At 56.4% G+C, this 27,563-nt stretch overlaps 4 protein-coding genes and 5 non-coding genes across 9 annotated transcripts; 4 read left to right on the top strand and 5 right to left on the bottom strand.

The window, feature by feature from the left end:
- The first annotated feature begins 3,123 nt into the window (after positions 1-3,123).
- MRPL58 (mitochondrial ribosomal protein L58) lies at positions 3,124-5,352 on the top strand. Its single transcript, XM_069872406.1, has 6 exons — positions 3,124-3,319; positions 3,606-3,642; positions 3,737-3,796; positions 4,525-4,607; positions 4,712-4,881; positions 5,150-5,352. Exons 1-6 carry the CDS (start codon positions 3,158-3,160, stop codon positions 5,232-5,234), a joined length of 597 nt encoding a protein of 198 aa, XP_069728507.1. The 5' UTR covers positions 3,124-3,157; the 3' UTR covers positions 5,235-5,352.
- Positions 5,353-5,994: 642 nt separating this feature from the next.
- Positions 5,995-6,067, top strand: TRNAR-UCU (transfer RNA arginine (anticodon UCU)). Its single transcript has one exon. It is a non-coding gene; the product is annotated as a tRNA-Arg (tRNA).
- An 846-nt stretch (positions 6,068-6,913) lies between these two features.
- Positions 6,914-6,986, bottom strand: TRNAR-CCU (transfer RNA arginine (anticodon CCU)). The gene has a single exon. It is a non-coding gene; the product is annotated as a tRNA-Arg (tRNA).
- Positions 6,987-7,949: 963 nt separating this feature from the next.
- On the bottom strand, positions 7,950-8,022 carry TRNAR-UCG (transfer RNA arginine (anticodon UCG)). The gene has a single exon. It is a non-coding gene; the product is annotated as a tRNA-Arg (tRNA).
- A 1,617-nt stretch (positions 8,023-9,639) lies between these two features.
- TRNAR-CCU (transfer RNA arginine (anticodon CCU)) lies at positions 9,640-9,712 on the bottom strand. Its single transcript has one exon. It is a non-coding gene; the product is annotated as a tRNA-Arg (tRNA).
- Positions 9,713-9,963: 251 nt separating this feature from the next.
- TRNAR-UCG (transfer RNA arginine (anticodon UCG)) lies at positions 9,964-10,036 on the bottom strand. Its single transcript has one exon. It is a non-coding gene; the product is annotated as a tRNA-Arg (tRNA).
- Positions 10,037-11,636: 1,600 nt separating this feature from the next.
- LOC138728816 (5-hydroxytryptamine receptor 3A-like) lies at positions 11,637-15,898 on the top strand. The gene is made up of 9 exons (XM_069872444.1): positions 11,637-11,987; positions 12,170-12,327; positions 12,784-12,828; positions 12,911-13,020; positions 13,683-13,849; positions 14,542-14,702; positions 14,863-15,073; positions 15,247-15,366; positions 15,515-15,898. Exons 1-9 carry the CDS (start codon positions 11,942-11,944, stop codon positions 15,757-15,759), a joined length of 1,263 nt encoding a protein of 420 aa, XP_069728545.1. The 5' UTR covers positions 11,637-11,941; the 3' UTR covers positions 15,760-15,898.
- An 868-nt stretch (positions 15,899-16,766) lies between these two features.
- On the bottom strand, positions 16,767-19,108 carry ATP5PD (ATP synthase peripheral stalk subunit d). Its single transcript, XM_069872402.1, has 6 exons — positions 19,056-19,108; positions 18,812-18,934; positions 18,505-18,601; positions 17,620-17,691; positions 17,093-17,155; positions 16,767-16,968 (listed from the first exon to the last, which is right to left on the bottom strand). The coding sequence occupies exons 2-6, from the start codon at positions 18,931-18,933 to the stop codon at positions 16,837-16,839; spliced, it is 486 nt and encodes a 161-aa protein (XP_069728503.1). The 5' UTR covers position 18,934; positions 19,056-19,108; the 3' UTR covers positions 16,767-16,836.
- A 92-nt stretch (positions 19,109-19,200) lies between these two features.
- KCTD2 (potassium channel tetramerization domain containing 2) lies at positions 19,201-25,842 on the top strand. Its single transcript, XM_069872698.1, has 6 exons — positions 19,201-19,432; positions 19,720-19,828; positions 20,234-20,325; positions 20,980-21,075; positions 21,932-22,057; positions 22,617-25,842. The coding sequence occupies exons 1-6, from the start codon at positions 19,205-19,207 to the stop codon at positions 22,644-22,646; spliced, it is 681 nt and encodes a 226-aa protein (XP_069728799.1). The 5' UTR covers positions 19,201-19,204; the 3' UTR covers positions 22,647-25,842.
- Positions 25,843-27,563: the final 1,721 nt, after the last annotated feature.

Consider the following 27,563-nt stretch of genomic DNA (forward strand, 5'->3'; position numbering starts at 1 on the left):
GGGCCACATTTGGATTCTGCTTTTGCCAGCTCACATCCCAAAATCTTGGGTAGACGGTTGGGATTTTTGCAACATTGAGATAAATAAACGAGAATGTGGCTTTGGAGGTGGGCGACTGTTAAAATGGAATGATACTCCAAGGCCAGGGCTGTTACAAGGAGCTCCCTTTCTTTCACTCACCATGGAATGAATGCAAAAACACCCCTAGAAATGCCCTCTTCTGTTAAGCTGAGGGGAGCAGCAGGAGTGCGATGCGCAGACCTGCTCCGGAGGGCACCTCCTCAAAGCACCCAGCTCCCACCGCTCCGCTCTTCCAGGCTCTGCGTTTCAGGTGCCCTGCGGCCCCCGACTCGGGAAACACTCGGGGCTGTTCGCGCGGCTGTGGCTACCAGCTCTGCACCAGTATGGAGAACCTTCATGCCTTATTTATTTATAATGGAAAGCAGTTGTCTAATAAAATAAAATAAATACAAATGAACAACAGCAAGGAAAGCAGCGTTGTTGGTTTGCTCGGAGCATTCACCACCCTGTTAGTTCAACATCTGTAGCAGGGGAGCAGGTACGCAACGGTGGGTTCCATCACGACACTCCCATTTCAAACACTCCCATCTCCACCAGCATCGCAGAGCAGTGCAGCAGATTAAACTGGGATAACGTACTGGGAGAACGAGGTTGCCCAGAGCAGGGGTGGCTGCCCCATCCCTGGTGTTCAAGGACAGGTTGGATGGGGCTTGGAGCCCCTGATCCAGTGGAAGGTGTCCCTGCCCATGGCAGGGGTAGAACTGGATGGGTTTTGAAGTCCATTCCAACCCAAACCATTCCATGATTCTATGAAATATGGTTTTAAAAACGCTTTATTCTTGAATAAAAAGAAACTCTGGTATTCTTAGAGCTGGAACTCTCTTCACAGCTATTTTTTACTTTTAAGAACAGCAGAGTTCTTTCTTTCTTTGATTTTCCTGTACAATTTGGGTCAAGAAAACGCTCCGGGCTCCTTTGCAGGAAGCAGAGAGGATTCGCCGAACTCTGCTGCTGCATTATTCATACCCCACACATTTTATGCACTTGGACTGTTGACATTGCCCACATGATAAAGCTCCTCTCCTGCCAGCTCCCAAGCCTCTGTCAAACTGCAGTTTTCAAGCGTGCAATCCAACTGCTGTCTCTGTTTTGGGCTTTCTTGAAAGCCACCCATCCCAAACCGATGGCAGCACCACGATATGTTGCTGAACAAAGGAGCAGCTGCTGTCAATTGGCAGTTTGCTCAGCAAAGTGCTGGGGGTGGTATTTTCCGCATCCAAAAATATTAGTGCCCATACATCCACGTCCTGATGACTCTGTGAGTCACAGTCACTTGGCTTTCTTTTCCTAAGTGAGGCTTTCAGCGATCAAAGGAGGAAAAAAAAATGAGCATCCTCTGGCCTTTTCTCCCACCTCCTATCTGAACTTTTCAAATTGCTTTGGAAACACCAAGGAGGAGGACAGAGCTCCATTAAGAGAGGATTGAGCAACCACACTGCTGGCCACAGACACGGGTCTGATAGAGCAGCAGCTCTCTAATAGCTTGAACCCCACGATTCAAGATGGAAAAAAAAAAACCTAACGCATGCAATTAAAATAGATGAGAAAAACTACACCAGAACAGGGAATAATGATTAATTTCAGAACACAACGTTGTGACTCTCAAACTCCTTCCCCAGCCCCTCAGCAGTGCGCAGTGACGGTGACCTTGGCAGTGTCCCCAGCACAATAACAACACCGACACGATTGACACAGCTGGTCAAGTGAGTCACCCTGCTTTGGATATTATACCCATCCCTCCGGCTACAAACCACAACCCTTTACCTGCTCCCTGTTAGGAATTAAGGTCACCAGATGGCTTGATTTGTCTCTGAGAGTTCTTGGGTTTTTCCTTAAAGCGTTCTGTTTTCAGACGAGATTGGACAGGGGAAGCAGAGCAGAAGAACCCCCAGAGCAGAAGAACCCCAGGACACAGAGATTTGATCAAAAGCCTCCTTGGCCCCCAAGCAGTGCTCGCCCTAACTCAGGGCAGACCAACCATCCATGTTCACATTTCACTCCTTTCCCAAGGATTGACTTTGCGATTTTGCGTGGATTATCTTGACGGGTCCCATCCGAGATCCCCAATCCCACGCTGCCTTTATATCAGCTTCAAAACACGCGTTTTGAATTCACCCACCGTTTGAAACAAAAGACTATCAGCTCCTGTCACAACATCAGAGCTAACGACAGCCCCATCCCTGCCTGCACATCCTCCTGCTGCCCGCAACAGAATCCCTGCCCCTCTCCAGCCCTCAGCATCCTTGCCGAGCCAACCTGGCAGCTCCAGCAGGAGCAGCGGCTGCAGAGCTGCCACGAGCTCCTCAGGCCCCTGCAGCCCCTTCCACCTCAGTCTCTCTGACAGAACTGGAAACACGGATGTGCTGCTGTAACAGCCTTCAAAATACACATTTATACAGAAACACATGAGCATAGAACTTCGTAGCACTCTTGTGCAGATAAAAATACGAAAACTGAAACATCTCAGGGCAAACACTGGACAGTGCATAAAAAAAGCTGGATGTCTCTTCACTCTCTCGGCACGTGAAGGCGCTGGCTGTAGCTGGCAGCACGTATCCTCCGCGCTGCCCCAGCACCAGGAGCTGGAAACCTGCTCGAATCAGCACCTGGAACCCCCAAAACCTCCCACGTCCCCCAGTCAGGACCCACAGACACCACCTCCCCCCAGGATCTCCCACATCCCCCACTCGGCCCCCACAACCCCTCCCACACCGCCCACAGCCCCCCTAGCTGTGCCACAGCCCCCATTGAGGCCCCCAGGCCTCTCACACCCCCCATAAGCCCCACAGCCCCCCATAAGCCCACCCACAGCCCCCCCAAAGCCCATTAACGACCCCCAGACTTCCCACAGCCCCCATTCAGCACTCACAAAGCCCATAACCCCCCCAGGCCCCCCCGCGGACCTCCATCAGCCCCATCTCAGCCCCCATTCAGACCCCCAGCCCTCCACCATCCCCCCTCAGCCCCCCCGCCCCCCACAACGACCCAGCTCTCCAGCAGCCCCCGCCCCGGAACGCGCGGCGCGGGCGCCGTTTCCGCACGGACGCCGAGCCGGGGAGGCCCCGCCCGAGCCAAGATGGCGGCGCGCGTGCTGCGGGGCCTGTGCCGGCCGGGGCCGGCGCCTCTCGCCGCCGCCGCGTGCTCGCAGGGGGCCGCCAGCGGCACCGAGTACCGCAGCGCATACAGCCTGGACAAGCTGTACCCGCCGCGGCGGGACGGGGCTGCCGGCAGCGACAACGTGAGCGGGGCTGGGGGGAGCTCGGCGGTGAATGGGGGGGGCGGGGGCTGTTTGGAGAGGTGGGCGGGGCTTTGGTGGGGGCGTGGTCTGTGATGGACGGGGGGTGCAATGGATTTTATATGGAGGGGGCGTGGCTTTGGGAGGAGGGGGCGGGGCTTGGGGTCTAGGAGAGGGGCAGGGGGTCTTCATGCAGTGGGTTCAGTATGGGGTGTGGAGCCCACGGCGCCCCCAGGCCGTGTTGGTGCCCCCCGGCCTCGCCCATCCCAGGCTCCCGCGTCTTTTGCAGGAGCAGCCGCAGCCGCCCGCCCTCGACATCCCGATGGGTGAGTGTGTGCGTCCCCCCAGCCCCGCAGCGCGGCTCCCCCAGCCCAGACCCCCGGCCCCGTGCCTGTGACCAGCGCGGCTCCTCTCTTGCAGCTCGCCTCGCCGTGTCCTACAGCCGCAGCAGCGGCCCGGGCGGGCAGAACGTCAACAAAGGTGAGGCCGTGGTGGACGAACGCTCATCTTGACGGCGCCGCTTTGCACTGCAGTGAAAGACTGAAACTGAGCATCTTTGTGCTGCCTGGTGCTAATTGTTGTGGCTGCCCCATCCCTGGAGCTGTTCAAGGCCAGGTTGGATGGGGCCCTGGGCAGTCTGGTCTAGTGGGATGTCCCTGCCCATGGCAGGGGGCTTGGAACTAGATGATCTTTAAGGTCCCTTCCAACCCGGACTATTCTATGATTCTCATCACCCTGAATGTTAAGACCCTCTTAAGTTTACAGTGCTCGAGGCCAGCAGTGCCACTCAGTCTCCTAAACACTCACTGGGATCCTTGCTGCTACACGTATCACACGAACACCACTTCTGCCCCATCTGTGCTCATTAGTCAGACATAAAACAGGATTCTGAAACTTCACACTGCAATAAATACCCTCAAATAAACTAAAAATTCTTCCTCTTCTGCCATTGTCCTTGAAAATGAGGCAGTGATGGGCAAATAGCAGTAAATCTTGTGGTGTCCAGAAGGACAAAAACCATGACAGAGGCCCCATGAAAAATTAGTTTTGTCTTGTAGAGGAGTGCATAAAAATATAGCAAGAAAAAAAAATGATATCAGTCAGGACGTGAACACTAGGATCTTCCTGTGGTTGCAGCCAGCAGTGAGCAGACTGAATTATCTCAGAGAACTCAGGAAGGCCAAAACAGACCTTGTTTTTCCTCACAGTGAACACCAAGGCAGAAGTTCGGTTCCACCTGGCATCAGCAGACTGGATTCCAGAAGCTGTGAGAGAAAAAATGGCATCAATGGTAACGGCCTCACCTTACAGCCACGCGTTAACTTCTCACCTGCAGACAGAATGTGATGCACCTAACGAGGCTTCAGCGATCACATCGCCTTTTCCCCTCTCTAGCACAGGAATAAGATAAACCGAGCTGGCGAGCTGATCGTAAGCTCTGACGAGAGTCGCTACCAGATGAGGAACCTGGCAATTTGTCTGGAGAAAATCAGAACCATGGTGACAGAGGCAACCGAAAAACCCAAGGTGGTGTCCAAGGAGACGACACAGAGACTCATAGAGAGGTACCCTTGCTGAAATGGGCTTTATCTCACATAGGTTCAGGTTATCCCATTCCACAATTTACCTTGCAGCCTCATTAAACAATCTTATTTAAATAATCATTGGTCCATAGGCCTTAACCCCTGTCCTGGAGGGCATCCCAAGAACAGGGACTAGTTTTTCTGTCTCTGGACAGTGGTCAGCTCATCAAGTCTGCATTACAACAGTGTTCAAAATCAGGTATGCAAATGTTTTCTTTGTACACTAAAGGATCTTTTTGTTTTGTTTTAGGGTGGAAAAGATGAACCGTGAGCGACTAAAACAGAAAAAGATACACTCACACATAAAACAGAGCAGGAAGGCCGACCTGGACTGAGAAGCGCAGAGCTGGAAGCCCCTGGCATACCATCTTTATAATGAAATGGCACTGGCAGCTGTCGATGATGCTAAACACAGGAGCTGTATTGAATAAAAATGGTCTAAAACTGTAAAAATGGGGTTTTTTTGCCATCTCCTGTTGAACACGGGGCCAGTGCGTCCATCACTTGCAGAAAAGCTACTCCTCGTTTGTGAGAGAAGCTAAAGATTCAGGGAGTTGTCAGCTCCTTGTCAGGATTTTTTAATCCTTTATCCCCTTCACCCAGCTCTGCTCCGAGAGCCCCCCCTGCTGCTGAGCACAAGCAGTAGATGTTTTGGGGAAAGAAAGGGAAGGGTAAAAGCAGTATGAAATACGTACCTAAGCAGCAAATAAAGCATTCACCATTTCAGGCACTTTCCTTCCATTTTAGTTGATTTACTTCTTAACCAAAAAGGAGTGTGGGTCATTTTGTTAGACACACCTGAAGCAGCGGCAGGGGTGCAGCAGGGACCTGGCAGGAGGCGGCTGTGCTGCTAGCGCTGGGGGACAGAACCCACCCTGTAAGCGCCTCCTGACCCTTGAAGTGGGACATGAAAATCCTTTCCCCAAGTCCTGCTGGCATCGTTTGTCAGTGGGTCTGGTTTAGACAGAACAAAGCTCTGCCCTTTAACATAGGGGGTGGTTGGACTGGAGGACCTTAGGAGTCTTTTCCAACCTTAATGACTGGGGGAATGACCCAAAGACACCAAAATTTCCCATTTTTCCTTCTGTTTGTGTGGCCCCAGTGGCCTAATGGATAAGGCACTGGCCTTCTAAGTCAGGGAGTGTGGGTTCGAGTCCCACCTGGGGTGAGGAAAGGAGAGGAGCCTCTGTTTTAGGCAGAAGCCGAGAGGGGAGACACCCGTGTCACATCATCTCCCACTACTCAGATTACCTGCCCTGATTTTACAGCAAAAACATACCGGAGTCTGGAGGAGATGGAATGTGTCATGGAACCATGGGTTGGGTTGGAGAGGACCTCAGCCCATCCAGTCCCCCCCCTGCCCTGGGCAGGGACCCCTCCCCTGGATCAGGGGCTCCAAGCCCCATCCAACCTGGCCTTGAACCCCTCCGGGGATGGGGCAGCCACCCCTGCTCTGGGCAGCCTGGGCCAGGGCCTCCCCGCCCTCACAGGAAGACATTTCTCCTAAGATCTCATCTCAATCTCCCCTCTTTCAGCTCAAAACCACTCCCCTCATCCTGTCGCTGCCCTTCCCAATCCAGAGCCCCTCCCCAGCTTTCCCACAGCCCCTTTTGGAGCCAGAAGCTGCTCTAAGGTCTCCCCGCAGCCTTCTCTTCTCCAGGCTGAACAACCCCAACGCTCTCAGATTGTCCCAGCACAGGAGGTTCTCCAGCCCTCGGATCATCCCCATGGCCTCCTCTGGGCTCGCTCCAACAGCTCCGTGTCCTCGCTGCGCTGGGGCCTCCACGACTGGACACGGGGGTCCCGGCGGGTCTCCCCAGGCGGAGCAGCCCGGGAGGGGGTTGGCACCGGTGGGAGCTGGGGTTTGGCTGCCAGGCTCGGGGAGGCGGTGCTGGGACCGCTGCCCCAGGCAGGGATTTCAGAGATTAAAAAAACGTATTCAGAGACTGTGCCAACCCCCTCTCCCTCCTTTCTCGTCCTCACGGAGCGCTGGGGACCGCGAGGAGAAAAGAGTCACCCCAGATGGGACTCGAACCCACAATCCCTGGCTTAGGAGGCCAGTGCCTTATCCATTAGGCCACTGGGGCTGCGTGTTCAATCACTACCGGTTAACTCTCTGCTGGCCGGAGGGGAGCGCGGTGCGGAGCGGGGGGTCCCGTACGGCCCCAGCCCCGCGCCCCCTGCCCCCCCATCCCCGTCCCTCGCAGCCGCAGCCCAGGATGCCGGGGGAGGGGGGACGGACCCCCCCACAGCCCCCCCCGCTCCCCCCCCGTGCGGTGCAGCCGCGATCGCTTCAGACCCCGCGCAGGGGTTGGGGGGGGGGAGCGCTCCAGGGCGGCTCCGGTGGCCCAAAGGACAAAGCACCGCGCCGCGAGCCGGGGACCGCGGGTTCGAGCCCCGTCTGGGGAAGTCATGGACTCATTGAGAGTGGGAAAACCACCCCCGCAGCTCCTCCAGTCACACAACCGGGTCCCAAACTCACACGGCTGCGCGTTGCTTGAGCCCCCGCAGGGGTGGAGGCTCCCTGGGCAGCCCCTGCCAGGGCCTCACCACCTGCCGGTAAAGAAACGTTTTCAATCTAAACCTCCCTTAGTGCAGCTTGAGGCCATTTCCTCTTGTTACCGGGGCAAAGAGACCAGCACCCACCCCCCCTCCTCTCAGGGAGGTTTTTCCCACCGCAGCCCTTGCAGCAGCACCCCGCAGGGAGGGGCGGCCTGGGGACCCCCCAGCGCAGCCACCCGCACCCCCCGGGGCCTCACTGAGCTCTCCCTGCAGCAGGAACAACCTCAGCCCCGAGCCCCCTGCCCTTTATATTCCCCTCGCCGCTGCAGCAGGATCCGGCTACACCTGGGGCTGAGCTCCAGCTCCTCCCGTTTGCCTCCACCCCGGGGCAGGGGCCGGAAATGAGACCCTCGGGGGCTGTCGGGGCTGAGCTCAGCCAGAGGCCGCGCGGCCCCTCGAGCTCTGCCCCGGCCTCGCCGCGGCCCTCCCTCCCTCCCTCCCGGCACGGGGAAAGTTAAAGGACCGCGGGATTTCTCGTGGCTTTAAAACAACCACGAAGGGACTCGAACCCTCAATCTTCTGATCCGAAGTCAGACGCCTTATCCATTAGGCCACGTGGTCCCCCACAGCCCTGCCCCGGGGCAGGGACACAGCCCGGGGGTCCCTGGCAGCGACCCCCCCCCCCCCCCTCCTCACTGCCCCCAGCCCAGTGCTGGCTCCGAGCAGGGGGGACGACACATCCCCGTGTCCCCACGGGACCCCAGTGCCACCAGTGCCAGGGGGGGTCATCCCCACGTCACCACAGGCCCCCAGTGCCACCAGTGCCACCAGTGCTGGGGGGTGCATCCCCGCATCACCACAGGCCCCCAGTGCCACCAGTGCTGGGGGGTGCATCCCCGTGTCACCACAGGCCCCCAGTGCCACCAGTACGGGGGGGGGGGTCATCCCTGTGTCACCACAGGCCCCCAGTGCCACCAGTGCCGGGGGGGGCATCCCCACGTCACCACAAGCCCCCAGTGCCACCAGTGCTGGGGGGTGCATCCCCGCATCACCACAGGCCCCCAGTGCCACCAGTGCCACCAGTGCTGGGGGGTGCATCCCCACGTCACCACAGGCCCCCAGTGCCACCAGTGCCACCAGTGCCGGGGGTGGCATCCCCGCATCACCACAGGCCCCCAATGCTGGGGGGGGGCATCCCCACGTCACCACAGGCCCCCAGTGCCCCGATCGCTGCCCCCTGCCTCAGTTTACCCCGCTGGGCTGTGCGCGAGGAGCCAGGGCTGCGGGTGGCCCAGGGTCCCCGGCTCCGGCCGCTTTGCTGCTTTCTGAGCAGCAAAGTCACTTAGAAAGAAGCTTCACCTTAGGTTTTACTCGTGTGAGATCACGCTGACCGCAGCTGCCTTTTAAAACCCATTTACTCGGTAGGAAAAGACCCTCTAAGCAGCTTTTTAATGCAACTAACCTGAGAAGGCATCATCCCGATGGCACGTAGAGGAGTCTGGTCCCGGGTTGGCACAGCCAAACTGCACGAGCCCCACACCGGCTCCTCGCGGATGTGGTTTCTGGTGGAGCAATAAAGCTTTCTTCCCGTTAGAGCCTGTCCTGCTCTGGGAAGAGGTTTGCATGGCACCTGCGAGGGGTCATCTCCCAGCATCAGGCAGGTGTGGATGAGGATCGGGTGCAGCCGATGATGTGGGGAGCACGTGGAGGGGGTAAAAATGCAGCTGAAATTCCCCGCTCTGCCCAGAGGAGGCCGAATAAACACCTTTAACTGCTCTCCTTTTCTGAGGGGAATAGTTTTCAGTGGAAAGGAGGGACATTGAGATGAGATCTTGGGGAGAAATGTTTTGCTGTGAGGGTGGGGAGGCCCTGGCCCAGGCTGCCCAGAGCAGGGGTGGCTGCCCCATCCCTGGAGGGGTTCAAGGCCAGGCTGGATGGCGCTTGGAGCCCCTGATCCATGGGAGGTGTCCCTGCCCGTGGGACTGGATGGGCTGTGAGGTCCCTTCCAGCTCAAGCCATTCCACGATTCCACGATTTGTACTTCTGGGTTCTCCTGGTGCATCATCCTTCTTCACAGACACCCGCAGCGGGGCTGGGTAACGGCTTCCCACAGAGCAGCCAAAGGCAGCGCCTCGGCGGGTCGGGAAGAGGAGGAAGAGGAGGGCGATTCGCGGACCGGCAGCACTAACACGGGAAGAAAAGAGCAAGGAAACGCGTTTAGCCGCAGCAAAACGGAGCCACCCCAGATGGGACTCGAACCCACAATCCCTGGCTTAGGAGGCCAGTGCCTTATCCATTAGGCCACTGGGGCTGCGCAGGGCGCGCGCCCCGCCCGCGCGATCGGCCCCAGCCCCGCGCCCCGCCCCCCCCCCCCCCCCCCCCTCCCCCGGTGAGGGCCGCGGGGACCCGCGGGGACACGGGGGACAGCGGGACCGGGGCTGCACCGGGAGCGGGGGGAGCGAGCAACGGGGACAGCCCGGGGGGGGGCCCCAGAGCCCGCCCGCTACAGAGGTGGAGGGGGGGAGCTGGAGCGGGTCTGGGGGAAAAAAAAAAAAATGGGACCGACCACGAAGGGACTCGAACCCTCAATCTTCTGATCCGAAGTCAGACGCCTTATCCATTAGGCCACGCGGTCGCTGCTGGTATCGCTGCCCCCGGTGATGCCGCCGCCACAGCGCTGACCCGGCCCTGAGCTGTGGGGCAGCGGAGCCCTGAGCCGTGGGGTAATGGAGCCCTGAGCCGTGGGGTAATGGAGCCCTGAGCTGTGGGGTAACGGAGCCCTGAGCCGTGGGGTAACGGAGCCCTGAGCCGTGGGGTAACGGAGCCCTGAGCTGTGGGGTAACAGAGCCCTGAGCTGTGGGGTAACAGAGCCTTGAGCTGTGGGGTAATGGAGCCCTGAGCTGTGGGGCAGCGGAGCCCTGAGCTGTGGGGCACGGGAACCCTGAGCTGTGGGGCAATGGAGCCCTGAGCTGTGGGGCAACGGAGCCCTGAGCTGTGGGGCAACGGAGCCCTGAGCTGTGGGGTAACAGAGCCCTGAGCTGTGGGGCACCAGGCCCTGAGCTGTGGGGCAATGGACCCCTGAGCTGTGGGGCAATGGAGCCCTGAGCTGTGAGGCAATGGAGCCCTGAGCTGTGGGGTAACAGAGCCCTGAGCTGTGGGGCAACGGAGCCCTGAGCTGTGGGGTAAAAGAGCCCTGAGCTGTGGGGTAACAGAGCCCTGAGCTGTGGGGTAATGGAGCCCTGAGCTGTGGGGCAGCGGAGCCCTGAGCTGTGGGGTAACGGAGCCCTGAGCTGTGGGGCACGGGAACCCTGAGCTGTGGGGCACAGGAGCCCTGAGCTGTGGGGCACTGGAGCCGGCAGAGCAGCAGGGCAGATCCTCAGCTCCAGCCCCTGGCAGATGGAAGGGGTTCCTGGAGGCCACATCAGCTCCAGCCCCGTTCTAGGGGCTCAGCATTGTCCCTCCTCCAGCGACGCTGTCACCCACCAATGTAAGCTCCTAGAGCCAACACAGCCCTCAAGCCCCAGCACAGAGCTCTCCCCTACCTCTCCTCATGCCCCTTATTAAAACCCTGTCTCGTGGCCCATGCGCTTCTCAACTTGTCTCAGACATAGCCAGAGGCCACACTAAGAATCACAGAATCATAGAATAACCACGTTGGAAGAGACACACCGGATCATCGAGTCCAACCATTCCTATCAAACACTAAACCATGTCCCTCAGCACCTCGTCCACCCGTCCTTCAAACCCCTCCAGGGAAGGGGACTCAACCCCTTCCTTATAAGGTGCCATCTACGATGTCCCAGCGGGATGGGATTTCCAAGCACACCTGAAGTGGAGCCACTCCCCAACAAGGGACCCATCACCTGAAGGTCCCGCTGGAATCACAGCAGAGAAAACAGATGGTGATGGAGAGGAGGGCGGCAGCAGGAAAGGCAGATGGAGATGAGCCTTTCATTTCAACCACGAGGACTTGGAGGAGCACCTCAAGAGCACGGGAGGTCAGCAAGGAGGCAGAAACAGAAAATCAGTGGGTGTGAGAAAGGCTCAGTGCTTCGGGGAACGAGGACAAGCTCCAACACCCGCAGCCGGGGCTGCCACAGGGCGGGAGCAGCCTCTCCTCCACCCTCCGACACCCCTCACATCACACCAGCACTCGTTCCTATTCCATTTCAGGGGGATGGCAGCAGACTCTCAGCCTTGTAAATGAAACAAATTCGGTTTCTGAGTGGCTCTGGCTCCTTGCCTTTTCTTTGTGGAGATAGGCCCTTCTTTTCTTCTCCCTCAAACTGTTGGGTTTTTCTAATGCCCTTTTTTCCATCACCACAACCCAAGGCTGCTCCCAGGAGCCAGCTGAGTGCATCAAACCATTAGCAGCATCTTCCTTCCAAGGCAAATGAATACAGAAAAAAATCTAGCCTCTATTTACCAAATATCCGTCCCTCATTAACAAATATCAACCCCCACACAACAACTGGCGTCTCCTGGAGCCGTCCACGAGACACACGGTGCCATTTGCCTCCTTATTTGGACGCGGGAGACGATGCAGCAAGTGTTTATAGTGATCCTCACCTTCTCTCTTGGGACAGGTAAGTCCGAGGGGAATAGAAAAGCTTTGAGGAATACCGTTCTCATTGGTGGGAGGGGATTCGCCTGCTTTACTGGTGTTTTTCACACCCCTAGCCCCACACCCTTCCTCTCTGGGTGCCTCTCTTGCAGGCTGAGATCTCGCTCGGGTTTTTCTGGTTTCAGTGGGTTTTGTTCCCGGCAGGGGCTGCCCCCAGGTACCCCTGCACCTACTACGATGTGGTCGAGCACCTGAACATCTCCTCTCACAGCAAGGTGCACGCACACATACTGCCCAAGGCAGACCTGAAGGAGATTCTGGAAGTGAAGATGGATTTTGTGCTGGTGGCTATTCTCTCCGTGGTAAGGAGCCAACACCCCATCCCTAGCACAGAAAATTGTGTGAGAGCTAGGCTGGGTCTGAGGCTGCCACCAGGCAGGACAAGAACCAGCCTCTTCCACTCCTGAATCTTCCTGCTGTTTGAAAGCATTTTGGGAGGATCTGGAGTACCTTTGCCCACCTCCTCCCAGGGAAAAGTCTAGAGGGCCTGTGTTAGAGCAAGCTCTGAAATCAGCCCTGCGGGGCCGGGAGTCGGCCATACAGCCACAGGGCACCAGCCTGTAAATGTTAATAACCTGTTTTTTCCAAACCACTGAACCGTGTCCTTGTGCTCTTCTGTTCAGCTGTAGGACAGAGATCCTTGCGCTCTCCTCCAGAGCTGAGTTTCTGCAACCCACTGCAAGAACAGGGCAGCGCTGGGCTCTGCATGGGAGGGGCCAAAGAAAACCTGCTAAACATCTTCCCTCTTGTTTCTCCAGGTCGAAAAGCTCCAGACAGTCACGTTTTACTTCCTGTTGACCCTGGTAGGTCCCTCGGGTGCGTTTCTCCCCAGTGATACCCAGCTGAGCCTGGCACTCATCCCTCTCCTGCAACTTCTTCCCCCAGGAGTGGGAAAACTCTTTTGTAACCTGGGACCCGCGGGATTTCTGTAACATCTCCCAGGTTGTTCTGCCCATGGACACGTATTGGTCTCCCCACATCTTAATTTTGGAGCGGTAAGTCCCTTTTGTTTTTATTCACTGGCTTAATAGAAACACAACGGATGCAAACTGTTGGTGTTATTGTCGGAAACAGGATGAACTCCTATGGTTAAAAGCTGTTCCCAGGAGCTGTCTGCAACCAAGCAGCTCATAGTTTGGGTTAATGGTGACCGCAGCTTATACAAAGTGCTCTGGGGCTCTGTCATACTTTAATATCTCCAGAAATGTCCCACCTGAGCTGTAATTCAAGCTGGGGAAGCAGCAGAGCCCGGCGCTGGACTGGAACGAAGCAGCTTGATGTAGGACAGAGAGTTGATCACTGTGGGTCTGACAGCAGGACGGGCACTGCCGCTAGCGCTTCGGATGGGGGCAAGGACAGGGAGCAGCCCCTGGCCCAGGCGCAAGTGGGAAGCAAAGGAGTAGAGGATGGAATTTCCTTGGGAGTTGCAGGGGGGAAACCCAGCTGTCCTGTGCGTGAGCACAGCTACTACAAACCTCAGCCCAGAGGCGCTCAAAGCCTGTCCTCAAGGCCCAGGTTTCCTCTCCTCACTGCTCCATCCCATGGATGATGGCGCAGAGTTCCCCTGGAAGGATGCGTGTGGCCAGGGCTTTTGTAGGACTGAGGAGCATGGCAGCATCTTGGAGCTCAGTCACCTCTTTGTCTTTGTTTCCTCCAGAGTGAACAGACAAAACTCAAACTTTGATTATGTGACCATCACGCACAACGGCAGCTTCGTCTCCACCCAGCCCTTTCAGGTCACCTTGACGTGCAGCCTGATGATCCTCAAGTTCCCCTTTGACACACAGACGTGCAACGTCAGCGTAGCTTCATTCCTCCACCCAGGTACAGCAACGAGCAGCAGTTCACACACCTGGGCTAAACGTCCAGAGGGAGGAAGAGAGGAGATGGGCGCTGCCCAGCTCTTGGGTCCCTCAGCAGCACCACACGCTCACGCCAGGTTAGCAGGGCTGAGGTCATGTAACACCAGGGACAATGGCTCAACCACTGCCCTTCTGGTTTGGTTTGCTTCCCAGCGGCATCTCTGGGAGCATTGGGATGTTCTGTGGCCAATCAGCACCCAGGACTGGTCTCTACAAACCAAGAGACCAGCAGGCTTCGGGCAACAAGGCTACTTGTTCCCATAAGGCTCTGTAGGACTGGTCCTTAAACATACCCAAAAGCTGTGGAAATGAGGGGAAATTAAAGACAGCTTCAGGGATCCAAAGTGCAGTTAGAGTTCATCCCAAAGGGAAGGGTTGAAAATGTAAGCAGAGGTGACACAAAACCCACCAGCTCCCACTGCAAAGGAAAGTGTCCTAACCGACCGGAGTTCCCCTCTGATCCACGTTCCTAAAGGCCCAGCCAAGGTGCTTCCCCTCGTTCCTTTTTCATTTCTCCATAGTGGGCTGAGAAACCCCAGCAGCGCAGGAAACGTCACCGTTCCCCAGAGCACACAGCCCTGGCTGGAGGGAGAGGAAACCACTGACCTCTAACACCCAACTCCTCTCTTCCTCCTGCCCCTCCTGCCCAAGCAGTGACAGAATTCGTCATGAAGACCAAGCGCACAGAAGCTGCGATGATGAAGGACAGCCAGCGCTACTTCCTAACTGACGGAGAATGGAAGTTCACCAACCTGAGCTTCATCGAGTACATAGAGCAGCTGGATAAGGGAGACTTCTCCGTGGTCACCTATGTGGTACGACAGTCCTTTTGTATCGCGTTGCGCTGATGGGCCACCAAAAAAGAGAAAAAAACCCTACAAAACAAGATCATTTTCTGCATTAGGGAGCAAGCATTCACCCAACATGACGAGGCATCCCCTGCTCCCATAGATTTTTGTCCCTCTTTTTCAACAGGTCTCCATGGAGAGACGCCCCACTCTGTACATTCTGAACCTGATCCTCCCCACGTGCGCCCTGTACCTCCTGGACATGGCTGTGCTCTTCGGACCCAGCTCTCTCGAGGAGAAAATCAGTTTCCAGATTGCCATTATCCTCGGCAGCTCCATGTTAGCTGTGATTCTCAACAACATCCTCCCAACCTCCTCCAACAAACCACCCATGATAGGTACCCATCTTTATTGAAAAACTCCTGATTTTTACCCAGATACTAACCCTACGGGAGGGCTTTATCAGCTCGCTGGAGCCAGAAATTTCCCCCCTCTCCCACCAGACAGACAATAGATTCAAGGAAACGATGCCAGTTGCCAAGGGCTTTCTTTGTTTTTGTGTGTCCCGCAGTGGTGTTCTTCCTAGGCACCTTCCTGCTCATGATCATGGCCGTGTTGGACACCTTCTTCCTGCTGCACCAGCAGCACAAGTGCCTGCGCTTAGACAAGGCTCTCAGAAGCTTCCAGCAAGGTAAAGTGACCCATAATCTCTCGGACCAGCAGTTGTGGTGCGGTTTGCTGCAGGTTCACTTGAGCGAGGGAAGGTTCCCCCGCGCCCCAGGCCGTGGTGCTCAACCCCCAGCTCCCTCCCCACTGACGGTGCCGTTTGCTCCTCGCAGACGCACACGCGGAGCTGGCGACGCCGGCCAGGAACCCGCAGAGCGTGGGACACGTGGCCAAGGCCGGCACCCAGCCGCTGCGCCTTCCCAGCACGAGCCCGGAGAAGGAGCAGGCGGCCGAGCCCCGCTGGGAACCGCAGGGGCAGGACCCGTTCCTGCCGGTGCTGGAGAAGGTGCTTCTCTACAGCCACCTCCTCCTCTCCCTCTTCTTTTTCACCATCATCTCTATCAAATGGAGCTCCTAGAGCCCAGCTCGGCGCAGTGCTGCCTCACTTTTCTCCATTGTGTTGCTTCTAACCCCTCCATTGGTGTTTTTTCCCTGCCCGACTCGCAGAGCTGCGGTTGTTTCGGTTGCCTGAATAAAATAAAATGAAAAACCAGCCGCACAGGGCAGGTGCTCTGCAGGCTCAGCGCTTGCTGCTCTGGTCCTGAACTCAGTGTGTTCTTAAAGCGTCCTGTGGGCTACCAAGGGGGTTGAATAAAGCTCTGAAATACGCAGCTACCTTCAGCCTATCTGTCTGAAATCTGGGGATACCTTTATCCTGTCCCTCTGAAATCCAGGGATACCTTCATCAGATCTGTCTCTAATTCTGTACCACAAACACAACCCACAGAACAAAGGGTTACTGCCCTTCTCCTAGGGAGACGGTTCTGGTTTGGGGAAGGGCTTGTAAGAATTCCACCACAGATCTTTAAATAAAACAATGTGAGTCCGATGTGTTGGTACGATTGTTTTTGTGGGTTTCAGCAAGATCCAAATCATTCAGAAATCAGGACAGAGGGAATAACAGGATCACCAGGCTCAAAGGGGTTTAATGAGATGCTTTAATGCTTTTGAACTTGATATCAACACATCCACACCCCTCCAATTCCTCCTGCAACCGCCTGTAGCTAAACCAGCACAGCCAACCCAGAGCACAGCCCTGAGCTCTGCCTGCAGAGCCACCGAGACGTGTCCCTGTGCACCACGGATCCTCCTAAACACACTCCACGTCTCAAGGGGCTTTACACGCTCAACCGCTGAGCACCCATTTCCCTGCCACGGCAAAACAAAGTTTCCCGAACACGTTCTCTGCACCATGTGGTTACTTTGCATCACAGAAGACGCAAGAGAACTCCACTTTATCGACAGGTCTAGCTGGGATCTTGGTCCTTGCTACAAAAGCAAAGGCAGAAAGGACAATATCCAGGAAAACAGGGCTGGTTTTAAGTTACCACCTTGCTACCTCATGTTAAAGACCTAAACCACAGGCAGGAGAGAAAACACTTTATTTAAGAGACCCCCGAGCCCAGCAGTCGTTAGAGGAACTGCTCAGAGCAGCTTACAGGTCAGCGATCGGTTTGTGGGGCCAGAACGGGTACTTCTCCTTGTCCAGTTTGGTTTCGGGGAACGCCTCGTGCAAGTCTTCAAAGGTCATTTGCTCGAAGGGAATCATGCTCCTGAATTTCTGAAGCTTGAAGCGGGAGCAGAGACAAACACGTTACAAGTCACTCATCAGCAAGAAAAAGCAAGGCACGCACAGGTGAGAACATGGTGTTTGCCGGGCTAAACACTCACCAGCCACAGTCTGGACTTACCTGTTGCTCGTACCGGGCAACCCGAGCCTTGGAAGCCTGCACGTACTCGGCACAGCTCTTGGACTGCAGGGAAGCAGAGGATGGGAGGAACACGGTTATGATAAAGACCTTAGAGCGGCTTCCAGCACTGAAAGGGGCTCCAGGAGAGCTGGGGAGGGGCTCTGGATCAGGGAGTGCAGGGGTGGGACAAGGGGAACAGTTTTGAGCTGCAAGAGATTGAGATGAGATCTTAGGCAGAAACATTTTGGATGGTGCTTGGAGCCCCTGATCCATGGGAGGTGTCCCTGCCCGTGGCAGGGGTGGGACTGGATGGGATTTGAGGGCCCTTCGCACCCAAACCACTCTGTTATTCTATGAGAAACAGTGACCTACAGCAGAGCTGAAATACTGGCATTAAAATCCACCATCATCACACCAGATAAGTGCAGAGAATCTTGATCAAACCCCAGCCAGACGTTCCCTCCCATGTGCACGGACCCCTTTCCCTCACCCCTTCCCTTCTCCTCAGGAGCAGTTTAAACACTTACAGCCTCCTGCTCCTGGGCATCAATTTTGGCGCTTTGTGTGTCCACTGGTTCAGGAACCTTCAGCGCACTGAACTGAGAATCGAAAGAGAAACGTTTTTATGCGGTTTGACTGATTGAAATAATCCCTGCCACCCAGGTCACTTTCCCTGGCAGCAGGGGAGCCCTCCTGCCTTCCTTCCTAGGAAGAAACGCTTGTCTTTGTCCCTTTATATGCTTAAAACCGTATAAGCTAACGAGCTTTCTAAGGCTGATCACCGCAGCTTGGCCGTGTCTGTGGTGGGCTGCGCTGCTTCCCGGTGAGCTCAGAGCGATCTGCGCTGCCTCCCACCCTAGGACACCCAACACCGCACACATTCAGCACAGTGCCACGTGGAGCAAAGCAAAGCACGGCACTGCACGGGAAAAGGGAGTCTAAGACCAAACCCTTATCATATCCCAGACTTATTTCTGCCTCAGGAGGTATTTCCACGGGGCCACGGACACCGCGTGCCTGTCGGCAGAAGCCTCGCTCCAACTTTTCATTCCCCATTTACAAAGAGGACGGCATCCACCAGGCTCCCGCGTTCCACTGTGGGTAAAGCCACCCCTTTCCACTTCATGCGCGAGAGGCACTTGGAACATCTGCTTCAGGAGAGACAGCGTCCGAACACACCCTTGCAGCCAAAAAGATTCATGGAGTTTTCCTTCCCCAGCTCTCTCAGCACACAGAGCTCCAGGTTTCCTCCTGACAGAGAGCAAATCTCCTCCTCAAGGGCAGCGACACCGCTCCGCAGGATGCGAAGCTGGAGCAGAACCAACCTCCTCCTCCAGCTCCAGTGATATCCTCTCGACTCCAACAACGCCGCCTATCAAAACCTCCAACACGCAGCTGAGAAAGGGACTCACCTTCTTCTGGAACTCGTCCACCATACCAGCTTTGGCAACCACAGCCTTGTAGTGCGCCCAGTCGATGGCCGGGGGCTTCTCCGGCAGCGCCGCCAGCCTGGGGACCGGGAGGAGAGCGGTGAGGGCACCGCGACCGCCCAGGGCGTCAGCAGAGCCAGGCAGCAGCGCCTTGAGGCTCCGGATCGCCGGTCGGTTCGGCTGGGAGGGCTCCAGGCCCTCCGGTTCCCCCCGTGCCGCGGGCAGGGCCGCCTCCCGCTGCAGCGGCAGCTCAGAAGCGACGGGGACCGCGCGGGGCAGCTCCACTCACCGGGCCGAGAGCGCGTCGCTGCGGGTCTTGAGGGCGTTGAACATGGCCCGCTGGCCGGGCGGGACCCTCTCGGCGAAGGCCGCCCAGTCGATGGCCTTGAGGGCAACTCTGCGGCCCGCCATGCTGCCCGGGAGGGGAAAGGGGAACCGAGAGTGAGGCGGGGGACAGAGGGGAGAACGGGGACCGGGGCTGGAAAGGGAACGGGGCGCTAGGAGCCGCCCCTCGGCGCGGGCCCCGCTCTCACCTTCGCTGACCGACACCGGGACGCTGCCCCGCCGGAAGTACAGCCCCCGCCGGAAGTGCCTCCCCGCCGGAAGTCTCGGCCTCCTCCGCCCAATCCGCTCTCGCCGGGCCGGAAGTCCCGCCCCCCGGCCCGGAAGCGGGCGCAGCGCGATGGCGGAGGGGGCGCCGCGGGGCCGCACGCCCAGCCCGGGGCCGGGGGGGACGCCGGGGCCGCCGAGCCCCGGGGCGGCGCCGAGCCCGCCCGCCGCCTCCAAGTGGGTGCGGCTGAACGTGGGCGGCACGTACTTCGTGAGCACCCGGCAGACGCTCTGCCGAGAGCCCAAGTCCTTCCTGTGCCGCCTCTGCTGCCAGGACGGGCCCGAGCTCGGCTCCGACAAGGTGAGGCGGCGCCGGCAGCCCCGGCCCCCGGTGCGGGCGGGGACAGCCCCGCTGCCCGCCGTGCAAACAGCCCCGGCCCCCGGTTCGGGCGGGGACAGCCCCGGTGCCCCCGGTCCAGCAGCCCCAACACCCCCCGCTGGGGCAGGAGTTTTAAGGATCCCTTAGCGCACCTTTCCCAGGGAAAGGAAGCCAGGTTCTCAGAGAGAAATTTATGGATTTTGTCCAAATCTATTGTTTTCCTGGGACTGCTTAATCATCCCTGCCTCAGCCCTGTCCCCTCTCCGCAGGATGAGACGGGGGCCTATCTCATCGATCGAGATCCCACATATTTTGGTCCGATACTGAACTACCTCCGCCATGGGAAGCTCATCATTAACAAGGAGCTTGCGGAAGAAGGTAAGAGGGAAACAGAGGGGAAGAACCACAAACGCAGACTGACAGCGGCGTTAGGGAGCCCCCATCGGAAAGCTGCCAGGGCTCCCGAGGGGCGATGCGTGCAGTGCAGCCCGGGCTGAGCTCCACAGTGTGTTCCAACCTCAGTGATTCTGTGATATTGCCAGGGAAAGGAGGATCGTCTTTCCTAGAGATCCTCTAAGTGGCAGAAGGAGGTGACGGCTACTTGGTTGTTTTCATCCAGCCCAGAGCGTGAGCTGGGGACACGGCCTCTTCAGCTTCAGGGATTTTCTGCCATCGGGGCTGGATTCAGAGTCAGGAGCAGGCTGGGCACCCCTGTAGCAGAATGATCTTCATTCTGCCCTTACAAAGTAACAGAACTTGTCTCTGCGTCTCGTTCCTTTCCAGGGGTGCTGGAAGAAGCAGAATTTTACAACATTGCATCCCTTGTGCGGCTGGTGAAGGAGCGGATACGGGACAACGAGAACAGAACCTCTCAAGTAATGCCCGCGAGCGCTTGCGTTGTGAAGGCAGGCGTTCCCTGTGCGCGGCAGGAGGCACTTGCAGGAGAAGTCCTTGGTTTCACAGTCATCTCCATCGGGGCAGGAGTGCTGTTAGGGAGATGCAGGGCACGGGTTCTGTAAGCACCGGCTCCCGAGCCGTCTCATTAGCGTTGTAGGGAAAGGCAGTGGGGAGCTGAACAAGAGGGACCCGGAGCCACGGGTGGTTATAAAGCAAAACATTCCACTTTGGTAGGTAAGGAACACTTCAAACTCTTCCTTCTCTGGACTATTTTATTCCCCTCATATCTGTGTCTGGCAGTTTTCCCATTGCTGCTCAGTGATATTAATGTACCCAGTAGATTCAGCACCAGAAGTGTTTTCAAATAGCAGTAGATGGCTCTGAAAGCCAGGGGAGCTTTGCTTTCGCTGGCCCTGAGGCACCTGGCAGGCTTTGAAGAGAAGTGTGGCAGCCGTACGTACCCGCTCCAGGATCGGCTGGGTGGCCGGAAGGTTGGAGCCTCGGGAAGCCGGTGGGGCTCAGAATTTCTCAAATAACGAGACAACAGAGCAGGAGAGGTTTATCGATTTCTTAGCTTGATACTAGTTCAACAGTTCCTGAACTGACACTTATTCACGCTCTCCCTGCATTAGGGGCCTGTGAAGCACGTGTACAGAGTCCTGCAGTGCCAAGAGGAGGAGCTCACACAGATGGTGTCCACAATGTCCGACGGGTGGAAATTCGAACAGGTACTGTTACCGAGGAACGGCAGAATCAAAACCCATTTAAAACGGCCCTGGGGATCTAGCTGACGCGCCAGCCCCGGGTCCTCCTGCAGCTGCACTGCCACCGTTTGGATGTCACCTGCCTAGGGAGGCTCCTGGCTGCGTCTGAGCCGCAGATAAATCGGGAGCTCTTCTGAAATCCAGTAGGACGTGGCAGTTGGAGTGCGTGCTCCCCCCCAGCTATCACAGTTGATAAGATTCACATGGCTTTCTTCAGGTGGTTTAGATTTATTACCTGGAAAGCCGAACAGAGTTGTAAATGAGAAATTAGCTCTGCGCTCCATGATGTCCCTTTCCTGTCATAATGATAAACGAGACAGATGGGATTTCTTGGATCGAGTCCAGGCCCCTCATCACAGCAGTAATAGAGTATAATCCCATTTATAGAGATATCAAACTCCATCTTGACAGCACCTCTGTAAGGAATGATGCTGGTTTGCCACATGTCCCTGGATATTCCCGTTTTCACACATCAAACTCAAACGGCACATGGAGATCAGCCTGGAGCAGGAAGCCTGTGTGGCCTGCCCCATATCCCAATTAGCTGGACATTACTTACTGCAAAACTTGGCCTGGTTTTCCTTCTTCTGCCCATGGTAGCTGGAAAACATTCTGTTGTGTTCAGCATCACAGTTTCAGGCTGGAATTCCTTCCTGGGCCTCCCGGTGCCGCTAGTGTCTCTGGAACTGAGCTCTGTCACACAAAGGAAAGCCTGTGACACCATTCAGGCCCAGAGCAGGTCTCCTGGGACATTTGGACCTCAGAGCAATGGTAGGAATAAGGCAAGATTTATTGATAGTTACCTTGTCCTGTTGCACAGCTGATCAGCATTGGATCTTCCTATAACTACGGGAACGAAGACCAGGCAGAATTCCTCTGCGTGGTGTCCAGGGAACTCAACAACTCCACCAACGGCATCGTGAAGGAGCCCAGTGAGAAGGCGAAGGTGAGGCGTCTGCTCAGGTGTGTTCACATGCAAAGAAAAAGCCCTTTTTACACCAGTGGGTCCATAATGTGAAGCAGCAGCTCTGTGTATCTGCTTTCCTGTTCTCTCCTTCGTGCACGATCTGCACCTCTTGGAAGGTTTCACCTTTACTGCGGGACAAGAGCTGAGGCTCTCTGCATGCTTCAAATTGGGACAAAAAAGTTGGAGGAAAGACTTAAAAAACAGTGTAGCAAGGACCTTAGAGGCTGGTGACGTTTTGTGGTTGGAGGATGTTGCAGGGAGAGAAGGGGGTTTTTTCCCTCTTTTCAATCCACTCTTTTCTTCCCTCCAGGACAGCAACAAAAGGTGACATTCCTAGCTCCTGGCAGGCAGCAGGATTTGTAGGGAAGGGGCTTGGTTGGCTTTAGCCAGCCTGTCATTTGTTACGTTGGCACAAAAGCCAGCAGGCTGCTCTCACATTTATCTATCTTCCCTTCCGCAGCAAAGCGCAAAGATTCTGAACGTGAACTTTTGCATCTGAACTTGCCCAGAGTTATCAGAGAGCTCTCTTCTTTTTCAGATTCTGCAAGAGCGAGGATCCCGGATGTAATTGAAGCGTCCGCTGCGTTAAACCTCCCCGGTGTCCGAAGGGCAGTGAGCTGGGCCGAGCCCCGCCGTGCGGCCTCACCTCGCACAGAAACCGAGCTAGCGCAGAGCAAAGCCGAGCCCATCCTTCAACAGTGAATGATTCTGGTCAGAACCAAAGCCTTCCCTCTTCCCTTGGAAACCAAGGAAGGAAGAGACACTTCCAGTCGGATAGTCCTTCCCACAAGCATTTGTTTTATTTTCTTGGCCAGCGCTGTATTGTGTTTTTCCAGCGACGGCTGAGCCAGGTTCCCAGCTGGAGCCTTTGTGGTGGTTGCCAAGGGTCACGCGCCCTTGTACCTGGTCCTGCCTTCCGCAGGCTGGCACCCGCGGCAAGAGCTGGGTTTGAGCTGTGCCAGTTCTTGCACCCAGCTCTGCAGCAGACGGCGCGGGGCCTCGCGAGGCTCCCTGTGCTGACCAGCCAGCCCCCCAGACCAGAGCAGGGCTAGAAAAGGAGGAACAAAATACCTGCCCGTCAGAAACCCACTTAGTCTTTCTCCATTCTTGCTTTGCATTTGTTCCTTGTTGCGTTCCTACAAGTTGTGTGTACATCTGCCTCGGGTTCTGAGGTTAACACCACTCCACGTGGGCTCCTGGCATGTTCCAAAGCCTGTTTCTTCGCATGTGAAAACAGAGAGAGCTGTGTTCCCCCAGAGTAGCGGTAGAGTGATAGTTCTGTCTTTTACTCTTCTCTGCTGAAGAGTGGTGACACCTTCCCCTCCGACACTCTGCCACGGCCGTATCTTAGCCTGGTGCGAAGGCACAAGGTTAGGGATTTGTTGCTGCCAAGTTCAGCTTTGCCTTGTTTGTCTCCGGCAGCGCGGGCTCTGCCTCCTTCCTCCCCGCCAAGGGAGGGCTGTGGCAGGATTTCTTTTGTACTGTAGCGAGCAGGTAGGTTTGGTTTAACCCACGAGATCCTTCGTGGAGGAGGTCCCCGATTTCCAGGCAGTGATTGATCTGCAGCCCCCTCGTGTCCCCACTCGAATCACAGCGGGGAGCTCAGAGCTGGGGAGGGGGTGAAAAGTTGCCAAACTGGTGTAACGTTTCTCGTCCAAAGTGATCGTGTTGACTCCTGTGACTTTTCTTTGTTTCTTTTTGGAATGCCTTGGATGGATGTGCAAAATGTTTGTTTGTGCCTCTCGAACTCTGCTCTCGGCCAAACCGCCGTCCCGGGTTCCCTCGTTACTCTGTGCCATCCCTGACCCAGGGCACCTCCTCCTAGTCTGGTAAATGGAATTTCTTAGGATTTTGCTGCATGTTTAGCCCTTTTCATCCTGGCTTTGTTCTTTGTAGCCTGAGTGTCCAGACACTTGGGTCTTGAGTCAAGTCCCAAACTGATGTTAAACGCCAAGCTTCGGAGATGCTGGAATTCAGAGACATTAACACGCTCTGAGCAGATGTTTCTCAATAAGGTATCGGAAGATTCTTCACCTGGACTGAGGAGCTGGGCTCCTTTCTGGAGGGCATTGGTGACCTGGGGTCTCGTTAAAGATCTGAGATGGAATTAGGCAGGTTTCCCATCTTGTGGCTTGTTGCCACCTGGGCCTTGCAGTAACGAACGCTATCAACGGTCCAACCACAGTTCAGCAAGCAAGACGTGCAGCAAGGACACAGCTGATGCTGCTGCACTCCGCCTCTTTCCAGTCCTGTGCATTCCCAGCCTGTTCTCTCCCATCCTGCTTTGCCAACACCTCCTCTGGTGGAGGCTTTGCCTCATGCTCGAGGAAGCCTGGTTAATTATGTGTGCTCGTTTAATCCTGGTAACGATGGACTGTGCCAAACGTCCTTGAGTTGACGCTGTGTCGGTGTCAGGCTGTTGACACAGCTGGCTTGCCATCGCGCTGAAGAACCCGGCTCTTCCCTCCATCCTCCTGGTTATAACGCGGGGAGGTGGCTTTGGTGTGACAGACCATGCGCCAGCTGGGCCTCAATAACACTGTGATGTGTACAGATCTCTCAGCATCTTGTAGCCTCGGTCATTGTCCGTCTGCGCTCACAGCTAAGAAACGGCACGTATGCAAGTTAGCAGCCTGAAAAGCCCTTCAACACTTTCATCTGTCTCTCTCAGAGGAAGGAGATTCTGAGAACTGGTCAAGAAATACCAGACTAAAGGCAACAGGAACAGGTTGAGCTGTACGTCCTCGACACCGGCCGAGTGCCTCGCGGGGCAGACCGTGGAGTTCAGGTTGCGAAGGGAGACTTCGTCCGGTACAGCTCAAGTCAATAAAAACAATACCTCGTTGCTTTTCTGTGTCACCAAAAATGCCACAGGCAGTGAAGCCACCAGAGGGTCACCCGAGGAGAGCGTGATCCCTCCCTGCCGAGCCACAGAGAGCCTGGGAGCTGCCGCGACCAGCTGAGCAGGGATGCAGTTGTAACTCATGTGCACAATCAGACTGTCACGGCTGCGTCTTGGTTTCCCATCCAGATGTTGCTGTTCTCTGTGGCGAGGACACGCCAGGGCCCTGGAGACTCCTTGGGTTCAGCTGCAGGGTCTTTATGTTCACCAGAACGAGGTTGTGGCAGCAAACTGATCTCTGGCACCAGACACTCAGCTTGCTGAGTGATGTTTAGGACCTGGAGCGCAGTCCATTCCGAGGGCAGGATTTCTTTCCCAGCTGTGCTACGTCACCTTTACCCCAAGACCAAGGCTGCTCTCAGCGTTCTGCATCCTTCAGTGATCAAGATGGGGCTTCTCCTTCCATTGCCTTTCACTCAGTCACAGCTGTATCAAAACTAGCACTGAATTGGGATGGGTTTGTCCCATTCACTCTAAAAAGGGAGCACATTGTGAGTAGGGGGGGATCTCCTGGGTGTCTGGGAGCGCTTGTGCCTCTTGGGAAGTTCCTGTTAGAGCATTAGTCCTGGGAATGGACAGTAGGACACTTTGGTTTTTTTAAACTTTCCCAGTGGCCTAAGTTGTTCCGTTATGGCAAGACTGGAAATGACCTCTTGAAGTGTCTTTGTTTCTGCACATTTTTAAAAGCCAATCTTTCTCAGGGTGACTGAGTGGGCTGAGGCGAAGGGGGCGGCGGGGCGAGGGGCCGGAGCAGCTCCCGCCTGCGGGCGTGGAGGGTTTGTACAGTTCGTCTCGTGTCAGTGCCCTTTGCTACTGTCTCTCTGTTTATTAAATGTGTTTGAATAACATCGAGATGCTGTGATTTGGTTTGGTTTGTCTGGTTTTTTTTTCCATTAAAGACTCTGAAATGGGTTTGAGAAGTTCGAACAAGAGCTCCACACCCTGCACCCTCCCCACACAAAGGGGAAAGGCGGGAGGTGGACGGACACAAACCCACCCACAGACGCTGGTGGGGTGGGATTCTGTCCCTCCTGCTCCGCGGGGGCAGTAAATTCCCCAGGTGGCTTTGCCACGTGCTTGAGGCAGATGAGGAAGAGAACATCACTGATGTTCTCCGACAGCCACAGAGCAAAGTCAATGAGGAGCACGCACTTCCAACCCGCGGCAGGAGGACTTTAAACCCCCTTATCAGCCTTCTCTGCAATGGAAGGGGCATAAAAGGAGCAGTTGTAGCTCGCTGCTCTGGAAGGAAAGCTCAGGCTCCCCCAGGGCTGAGCCCACCCTGGCCACTGCACGTGCCTGGGGGCTCCCGGGGGCTGGAGCCACCTCACCTCGACACCGCTCAGCTCCTGTTAGTCACCCCAACCCCACCTGCCCCTCACGGTTTTGCCTGGAGCACAATGGGTTTGTTTTTCTGCCCTGCCCGCTCACGTCCATGGACAAAGAGGGAACCCAAAGTGGCAGCAGCAAAGGGTTTCACAGGCACCGACCAGCACTGACTGCTCTGCCTGGGGCTCCAGCAGGACGCAGTGGACGCCGCTGCTGCGTTTCTCCTCGCCGGGAGGGTGGGACGCGGTGGGAGCAGAGGTCTGGCTGCTGCCAGGCGTGCGTCGTGCACAACCCGCGCTCGGTCGGCCTCAGGCTCTCGCGTAAAGACTGAGGTCAGCCCGTCACTTAACCCCCGGCACGGAGTTACTGAGCCAGCTCTATCTGCAGACAGAAAGCCTGCGTGTATTTTCAGCCCAGCTCACTGACCTCTTTGGGAAACAAGGACCTTAGCCGTGTCCTCGCGCTGAGGCGTCACGGAGGGTTGGGCCCCACTTTCCTGGAGGCAAATCACCCCCTTCCCGGGCTGGAGAAACACACGTTTTTTTCTGAACCCCAGTAAAGAGCAACAGTCCCCTAGCAACTGCCCCGGCCCGCGGCGTAACAGAGGAGCAGAGGCATCAGCATTTGGCCTTCCAGAGATATTCCCTGTCGGAGGCCTCCCTCCCCATCTCCAGGCTGAGAAGAGGAGCCCTCCGGTGTCACGGGTCTCGAGCGGCTCCTGGGTGAGCCGAGAGCTCAGCTGGTCCCCGCGTCACCAAGGAAATCCCGGGGAAAGGTGATTTGGCTCAGGGCCTCCAGCACGGCCGGGCACGCACGCACCGGCCACCCCGATGAATTTGAATGACGGCGAAACATGAGGAAACGTTCCAGGCAACCAGGCAAGGAGCCAGGACATTACCCCGGGTGCCAAGTTCAAGATACCTCAGGAAACCACCCTGGCCACCACTGAGGGCCCCCAGATGTCAATTGATGGGAGGGACGAGCAGGGTTAGACCCTCGTCCACGGCTGCGACGCAGCCCAGTGCCCCCCTGGCTCACACAGTTAATGGTGAGGTAACTCCATTTCTCCAAAAGCTCCATCTTTTGTGGAAGACGCTGCCCTCCTCACCATCACAAACGCAGGAAATATATGGAAAAAAGCATCTTCCTGAAATCCTGAATAACCTCAGCCAGGTTCCCAGCACAGACCTCCCCCCGTCCAGGCAGCCTCGCGCCGCTCTCAGCACGAACCCGCAGCACAGGACAAGGTGTCAG

Source organism: Phaenicophaeus curvirostris, chromosome 19 (assembly GCF_032191515.1).
Source record: "Phaenicophaeus curvirostris isolate KB17595 chromosome 19, BPBGC_Pcur_1.0, whole genome shotgun sequence".
Classification (NCBI taxonomy): Eukaryota; Metazoa; Chordata; class Aves; order Cuculiformes; family Cuculidae; genus Phaenicophaeus; species Phaenicophaeus curvirostris.

Excerpts from the sequence above, each read along its gene's own strand:
- MRPL58 (XM_069872406.1), top strand. The coding sequence starts at position 3,158 with ATGGCGGCGCGCGTGCTGCGGGGCCTGTGCCGGCCGGGGCCGGCGCCT. Across the intron at positions 3,643-3,736 it reads CGCCCTCGACATCCCGATGG|CTCGCCTCGCCGTGTCCTAC; the intron begins GTGAGTGTGTGC and ends CCTCTCTTGCAG. Across the intron at positions 3,797-4,524 it reads CGGGCAGAACGTCAACAAAG|TGAACACCAAGGCAGAAGTT; the intron begins GTGAGGCCGTGG and ends TTTTCCTCACAG.
- LOC138728816 (XM_069872444.1), top strand. The coding sequence starts at position 11,942 with ATGCAGCAAGTGTTTATAGTGATCCTCACCTTCTCTCTTGGGACAG. Across the intron at positions 12,829-12,910 it reads TTTACTTCCTGTTGACCCTG|GAGTGGGAAAACTCTTTTGT; the intron begins GTAGGTCCCTCG and ends TTCTTCCCCCAG. Across the intron at positions 14,703-14,862 it reads TCTCCGTGGTCACCTATGTG|GTCTCCATGGAGAGACGCCC; the intron begins GTACGACAGTCC and ends CTTTTTCAACAG.
- ATP5PD (XM_069872402.1), bottom strand. The coding sequence starts at position 18,933 with ATGGCGGGCCGCAGAGTTGCCCTCAAGGCCATCGACTGGGCGGCCTTC. Across the intron at positions 18,602-18,811 it reads AGCGACGCGCTCTCGGCCCG|GCTGGCGGCGCTGCCGGAGA; the intron begins GTGAGTGGAGCT and ends CCCGGTCCCCAG. Across the intron at positions 16,969-17,092 it reads TTGCCCGGTACGAGCAACAG|CTTCAGAAATTCAGGAGCAT; the intron begins GTAAGTCCAGAC and ends TCCCGCTTCAAG.
- KCTD2 (XM_069872698.1), top strand. The coding sequence starts at position 19,205 with ATGGCGGAGGGGGCGCCGCGGGGCCGCACGCCCAGCCCGGGGCCGGGG. Across the intron at positions 19,433-19,719 it reads CCGAGCTCGGCTCCGACAAG|GATGAGACGGGGGCCTATCT; the intron begins GTGAGGCGGCGC and ends CCCTCTCCGCAG. Across the intron at positions 22,058-22,616 it reads AGCCCAGTGAGAAGGCGAAG|ATTCTGCAAGAGCGAGGATC; the intron begins GTGAGGCGTCTG and ends CTTCTTTTTCAG.